Source organism: Bidens hawaiensis, unplaced genomic scaffold (assembly GCF_021521415.1).
Source record: "Bidens hawaiensis isolate Kalapana, Puna unplaced genomic scaffold, B.hawaiensis_p1.1 tig00048315_1, whole genome shotgun sequence".
Lineage (NCBI taxonomy): Eukaryota > Viridiplantae > Streptophyta > Magnoliopsida > Asterales > Asteraceae > Bidens > Bidens hawaiensis.
This window is the reverse complement of record NW_027506075.1, coordinates 89,682-96,732: the sequence shown is the minus strand read 5'-3', so window position 1 is coordinate 96,732 and position 7,051 is coordinate 89,682. Positions and strand designations below refer to the sequence as shown.

The window sequence follows — 7,051 nt, the reverse complement described above, 5'->3', positions numbered from 1 at the left end:
ATAATAAAATAACCAAGCTTGAGTCAAACTCAAGCTTTTAGAAATAAAGTTCGAAACGGCTCGGCATAAAATCAAAACTTGATAGAAGTTTAAGGATAAAGTAGTGAAGTAATTGAAAGACAAGTAGCAATCGGCAAAGCAGAAAATATATTTGTGTTTAGACCTCCAAGTTTAAAAGAGAGACGTTTGTGGATATAAAAAGAAGATAAATTGTGAGTGCAGAATGAATCTCGTTTTGTTGTTTGGAGAAGAAAGAAAAGAAAAGAAAACAACATAACATACATCAATAGCAAGAAAACCCTTGTCTTCTCTTCTTCTCCCCACCATTCACGGACCCCACAATCCGTCTAAACCCCTTCTTCTCCCCAACACATAATGCCAGCTTCTTCTTCAGGTCACTCTCACTCTCTCTATATTATTATTATTATTATTATTATTATTATTACAATTCTAGGGTTTCCAATTTCAATTTGGGTTTTTTGTTCAAATTTTGATCTGGGTTTTGATTTACAGATACCAAGAACCGCTGGAGGAAACGCAAGCGTGGAGACAACCCCCGTAAACCCCAACGCCACCACCATGAAGAAGATGAAGATTACGAACAAGAAGAGGAAGAAGAAGAAGAGGAGGACCTTGAAGTCGATCACAACAATACCCACCACCCAGAGTTTGACAATGACCCCACTAATTGCCCGGATCCTGTCCCCGGAGCTGTTGCTGTTGTCGCCGGAGCAGAGACGGAGGTTTTGTCCGACGGGGCGGTGCGGATATCCGCATTCCCGTCGGTCGTGAAGCAGACGGTGAACCGCCATCATTATTCGGTGACTAGGGTTTCCGCCAGGGAGAGGGCGTGCCAGAGTGGAGATACTAGTGGTGGTGGTTTGAATTATTTGTTTTTGGAGAATGTTTCGCACGGCCAGCTGCAGGCGTTGTCGGCCGTGCCCAGGGATGCGCCTGCGCTGACGGGCGGAGAGTCGGAGGGGTCGTTTGTTATTACGCCGCCGCAGATTATGGAGGGACGGGGCGTGGTTAAGAGGTACGGGCCGAATCGGGTTCATATTGTACCGATGCACGCAGGTATGAGTGTGCAATACTGTAAGCTTGCAATTACTTTGTAGAAAACATATTTAGGGTTTATTTGTATGTTGCAGTAGTTTTGCTTCTCATTGTGCTGTTAATCTATTTTGGATAGTTAGGGTTTGGTGATTGTGTGCACTTGCTGTTATTTTCAAGCAGATTTAGACCCCCTTTGTATGTTTAGTAATTCCGCTTCTTGTTGTTTTTTTCAATCTGCTTTTGGTAATTAGGTTTTAGTAATTGTATGTTTTCGTTGACCATATGAAGTGGCTTAGATTTGATTTTCTGTTGTGGTTTTTGGTGTTTGTTTCAAGCAGGTTTAGACCAGTCTGTATGTTGCAGTAATTATGCTTTTTTTTCTCTCTTAATATATACTTAGGTTTTGGTAATTGTATGCGCTGTCATTCGTATTAAGTGACTTGGATTAGAATTTCTGTTGTGGGTTTTGATGTTCTTTCAAAGTAGATTTAGACCCCATTTTTATATTGCAGTAATTCTGCTTCTTTTTGCCTTTTGAACCTAATACAGTGATTGTATGCACTTGTTAACCTAATAAAGTGGCTTGGATTTGAATTTCTGTTGTGTGTTTTGGTGTTCTGTTTAAGATTATTTAGAGTTTAGACTCTGTTTGCATGTTCGGTAGTTCTGCCTTTTTTTTATTTGTCTTAGATGCTTAGGCTTTCGCAGTAGTTCTACTTCTCTTTGCCTTTTTTCATATCTTGAAAGTTGCCGTTTGAAATAAAAAGAGTAATTGTACAGTGTACATTAACCATATAAAGTGGCTTTAATTTCATTTTCTAGTGTGAATTTTGATTTTTTTTTCAAGATTTTGGCCCCATTTGTATGTCGCAGTAATCTGTTTCTCTTTGCTTTGTTAACTTAGTCAATCTCGGATGATTAGATTTTAGCATTTGTATGCAAGTGTTAACCATACAAAAAGCCTCGGCTTTGATTTTCTATTGTGGGTTTTAGTGGTACTTTCAAGCAGATTTTGACCCCATTTGCATGTTGCGTTGATTCTGCTTCATTGTGCTTTTGTAATCTATCTTGGATAACCAGGTTTTAATAATTGTATGCTCTTATTAAGCTTATAAAGTGGCACAGATTTGGTTTTCTGTTGTGGGTTTTGGTGTTCTTTTCAAGCAGATTTAGATCCTGTTTGTATGTTGTAGTAATTATGCTTCTTTTATCTCTGTTAATATATCTTGAATAATTAGGTTTTAGTAATTGTATGCACCCTTCAACCATATAACGGTACTTGGTTTTGAATATTTGCTGTGGGTTTAGACTTTTAGTAATTATGCTTCTTTTATCTCTGTTAATATATCTTGAATAATTAGGTTTTAGTAATTGTATGCACCCTTCAACCATATAACGGTACTTGGTTTTGAATATTTGCTGTGGGTTTAGACTTTTAGTGTTCTTTCAAGCAGATTTAGACTCCATATGCATGTTACGTTGATTCTGTTTCAGTGTGCCTTTTTAATCTATCTTTGGATAATTAGATTTTAGTATTTGTAATTTGTATGCACTCGTTAACCATACACAAAGTCCTGATTTTATTTTCTGTGGTGGGTTTTGGTGTTCTTTTTTAAGCTGATTTAGACCCTATTTTCATGTTGCAGTAACTCAGTTTCCCTGTCTTTTGTTAGTTTATCTTGGATACTGAGGTTTTAGTATTTGTATGCACGTTAGCCATACAAAAAGCCTTGGATTTGATTTTCTGTTGTGGGTTTTAGTGTTCTTTTTAAGCTGATTTAGATCCTATTTATTTGTTGCAACGATTCCCTCTGATTGTTTTATCTATCTTTGAAATTAGGTTTTAGTACTTGTATGCACTCGTTAACCATATTAAGTGGCTCGAAATTCATTTTCTGTTGTGGGTTTTAGTGTTCATTTCAAGCAAATTTTGACCCTATTTGTATGCTGCAGCCTGCAGTAATCCTTCTTATATTTGCTTCGTTATTATATCTTGACTAACTTGGTTTTATTAATAGTTTGTACTCGTTACCAATATAAAGTGTCTTGAATTTGATCTCCTGTTGTTTGTTTCTTGTCTTCTTTTCAAGCAGATTGGTTTTCGCCGACTACAGTAAATCGGCTAGAAAGACAAGCCGTACCACACTTTTTCTCCGGTAAATCACCAGATCACACTCCTGAAAAATACATGGATTGTCGTAACCGTATAGTCGCCAAATACATGGAAAATCCAGCAAAAAGATTATCAGCAACCGACTGCCACAGTTTTTTAGCTGGTGTTGATCCTGATGATGTAACACGAGTTGTACGGTTCCTTGAAAACTGGGGTGTCATTAACTACTGTGTTGCACCACTTAACCACAACGAGCCGAAAAATGAGGAATCACGACTCGCAGAGGATTCAAAAGGCGAATTGCGCGTGCCAGCAACTGCTTTGCGGTCTATTGATAGTTTAATTCAATTTGATAAACCAAGGTGTCGGTTAAAAGCATCAGATATATATCCAGAGTTAGGTGATGATAGTGAACAAAACCTTGATTTGGATAGCAGAATTCGGGAGGTATTATCTGAAAACCGGTGCAATTATTGTTCTCGATCGCTTGGCATTGTTTACTATCAGTCACTCAAAGAGGTGATTTACCAACCCTTTTGTTCTTTCTAGGCCTGTAAACGAACCGGACAATAAAATGAACAGTATATATATATTTTTTATTTGTGTGCTTTCGCTAAGAATTGAGTATGTTCATGTTAGTTTATGTTCGTTAGTTAGTAGGATAAAACCGGTTCAAGAACATAAATGAACACAAACAGAGGAACATAACTGAACATAGATGAACCAACATATCCGAACAAACACCAATTAAAAAGTAAAGGTGACCATCAGTCTACTGGGTCAAAAAATTAATAAAACTAGAGTGATTTGTAATGGGTCATATTATGATTTCATAAAACTTGACTTAACTGTAATGGTCTAAAAGTGTGAATGAATATATAAACGAACGAACTTAAACGTATGTAAACTAACAGACAAACAAAGTAAATGAACAAACGCTCACGAACAAAAACGAACGAACGAGACATGTGTTCATGTTTGATCGTTTGTTTATTATAAGCGAACTGCTCACCCAATGGTTCATGGACGTTTCACTGAGCGTTCGGTTCGTTTCTAATCCTAGACTTCTTCCTCTTTCTTGTTTTGCCTTTGTTTGTTAAAGCTTTAACCTTTTTGCCAGATTGAGATGTTTTTATGCCTGAGCTGTTTCAATGAGGGGGCGTTTGTGGCGGGTCATTCAAGTCTGGATTTCATACAGGTTGATTCAACTAAAGATTATGGAGATCTTGAAGCTGACAGCTGGACCAATCAGGAGACCTTATTGTTATTAGAAGCAATGGAACTGTTTAATGAGAATTGGAGTGAGATTGCTGATCATGTTGGCACTAAATCAAAGGCTCAATGCATTCATCATTTTGTACGCCTTTCGATAGATGAGACTCCTTTGGAAAGTATCGAGATTCCAGATGCTTCTAACTTGCCAAATGGTAATGCATGTGGAAAACCACAATCTTATGCAAATGGGAAAGGTATATTAATTTTTTTATTTTCAATTTATATTATCTATAATTAAAGTTGTATCTGTAACGGTTGCTGATAATACAGAGTCTGTTATTGAAGACGAGTTTGAAGACAGATTGCCATTTGAGAAATCTGGAAATCCTGTAATGTCTCAGGTGAGTCGTGTTTTGTCATGGTTTATTATATATGATGATGCTGATATACCTAAAATAACATGTTTTTGGTTATTAGGTTGCTTTTTTGGCGTCTGCTGTGGGGCCCAGAGTGGCTGCAGCCTGTGCACATGCATCATTGGCAGCATTATCGGAGGATGATCGTCTGGGTGCTTCTGAAAATGCAGGAGTGGTTGATGGATCTGCTTCTGAAAATAGGTATCTTTTAGTTCCTTTCTGCTTTTTGTAGGTCGACTAATTTTATAATGTGATAATGCATTATAATAGATGCTTCTGATATATGAAGTAATTTAAATTTTTTTGGTCATGTAAAAGACCATTTCAGCTATATGATTGATCAATAGGTTCTCATACTTTTCATATATTTTTCTACGTTTGTCTGAACTCTGAAGAGAATTTATCGGTTTACAACAGAAATTGCAGCAGGATAAATACATTAAAGACTCTTAAGAGTTATGCCTTAAGAAGTTGTAAAACAAGCAAAAGTTAAGTTAATAGATACATTTCTGAAAAGTGAAAGATTTACTTTTGTATAGTACTAGTAAATATGCATTTAAGTCACCAAATTTTGCAAAAAAACTCCCACATACATTAAGTTGCAGACGATGTTACTTATAGCATGTAGAGCCAGTGATTTGTTTGGTTAAATTACGTCTCTAATTTGATATTCTCGGTTTGTTGTTCATATAATACAGTTCTGGTTTCAACCACAATCTTTATTAGTTTAATTTTTTGGTTGCTGCTAATGATCAAATTGTTTTTTTTTTTGTAATTTAGAAAATTATTATGACTATTAATTGTTGAAACTTATCCTATTTGGTTAACTGTTCTAACATAAATGCTAGTCTACTATCTTTTACATGTATTATTACCGTCTCATTCTAAAACGGATAACCGATCTACAATTTTTTTGTCTGTTTTTAAAGGGTGAATTCAGAAAACATGAACGGTAGAGATGGCAGAAACCCAAGTCAACAAAAAGGTGGATATTGACTTTACTGGTCTTGTTTTATTTCTCCCTTTCTGTAACCTTGTTTTGTGACTTTATTGTGATATATATATATATGTGTCAGTTGAGAACTCTGGAGGCAATAATGGCACTCCTTTATCTTCTGAAAAGATGAGAACCGCAGTGAGAGCAGGTCTTGCTGCTGCTGCAACTAAAGCAAAACTCTTTGCAGATCATGAAGAACGAGAAATTCAAAGGCTATCTGCTAATATAATCAATCATCAGGTATATATGTGCGTGCGTGTGTGTGTGTGTTTTATATTGAAATCAAAACAATACCTAAAAGTAAACTTATATTCTTACAGCTAAAGAGGTTAGAGTTTAAGCTAAAACAATTTGCTGAAGTGGAAAGCTTATTGATTAAAGAGTGTGAACAGCTCGAGAGAGGAAGACAACGGATAGCAGCCGAGCGGGCCCTCCTTTTTTCTTCCCAGTTTGGGGCCGCTGGTGTAACCAGGCCAACAGGCTTGCCAGGTGTTGGCCCTTCAATGGTCAACAACAACCCGGGACCAAGCAGGCAGCAGGTCACCGCCTCAGGCTCAGGTTCACCTGCCCAACCGTTCATATCCGGGTTCCCTGGTACCCAACCGATGCACCCACAGATGACTCAGCAGCCCATGTTTGGGCTTGGCCCGAGGCTGCCCCTTTCGGCTATAAACCCGTCTACAACTGCATCAGCCTCGCATCCCATGTTGAGGCCCGTGTCGGGAGGTAGATCTGGTTTTGAATAATTTAAAAGATTTAATTAACGTTGTCGTGAAATTACCGAGAGGTGAATGTGGAGCTGTTATAGGCTATAGGGGGTGTTGAGTATTTCCCGATTAGGGTATTCGTCTCGTTATGTTATTCCGACTTAAATTGCTGTTTTTGACATTAGAAGATGGTAAGATTGTTGGTATTATGGTGTTGTACAGTGAGATATTGATTATGTAGCAATTTAGCATGTGCTTTGCTTTATGAATTGTGATATGGACATTGATATCATTGTATGCTTATACTGTACCGCACGTTGGTATTATAGCGCGGTTCAGTACTGGTTTCAAACAGATTAAACTGACATCGGAGTGAAATAAACTGTTATATATAGACAACCAAATATATTGATTTGAAACTGAAGTTGGTAACAAAACCAGAAAAAGTAAATTCACTTGTATTCATATAGCTTATGATAAAATATTTAAAATAGTGTACGTGTTGGCGGTTGTTAAAACCTGCATGGTGTGGGTGCAAGTTCACCTA

General features: G+C 37.2%; 1 protein-coding gene across 1 annotated transcript; it reads left to right on the top strand.

The window, feature by feature from the left end:
* Window positions 1–254: 254 nt before the first annotated feature.
* Window positions 255–6,772, top strand: LOC143616605 (SWI/SNF complex subunit SWI3C-like). The gene is made up of 9 exons (XM_077089395.1): window positions 255–394; window positions 514–1,077; window positions 3,150–3,688; window positions 4,290–4,638; window positions 4,715–4,785; window positions 4,862–5,001; window positions 5,730–5,785; window positions 5,877–6,037; window positions 6,118–6,772. The coding sequence occupies exons 1-9, from the start codon at window positions 376–378 to the stop codon at window positions 6,541–6,543; spliced, it is 2,325 nt and encodes a 774-aa protein (XP_076945510.1). The 5' UTR covers window positions 255–375; the 3' UTR covers window positions 6,544–6,772.
* Window positions 6,773–7,051: the final 279 nt, after the last annotated feature.

Coding starts and splice junctions, on each gene's coding strand:
- LOC143616605 (XM_077089395.1), top strand. Junction 1,078..3,149: donor TATTGTACCGATGCACGCAG/GTATGAGTGTGC, acceptor CTTTTCAAGCAG/ATTGGTTTTCGCCGACTACA. Junction 4,786..4,861: donor GAAATCCTGTAATGTCTCAG/GTGAGTCGTGTT, acceptor TTTGGTTATTAG/GTTGCTTTTTTGGCGTCTGC.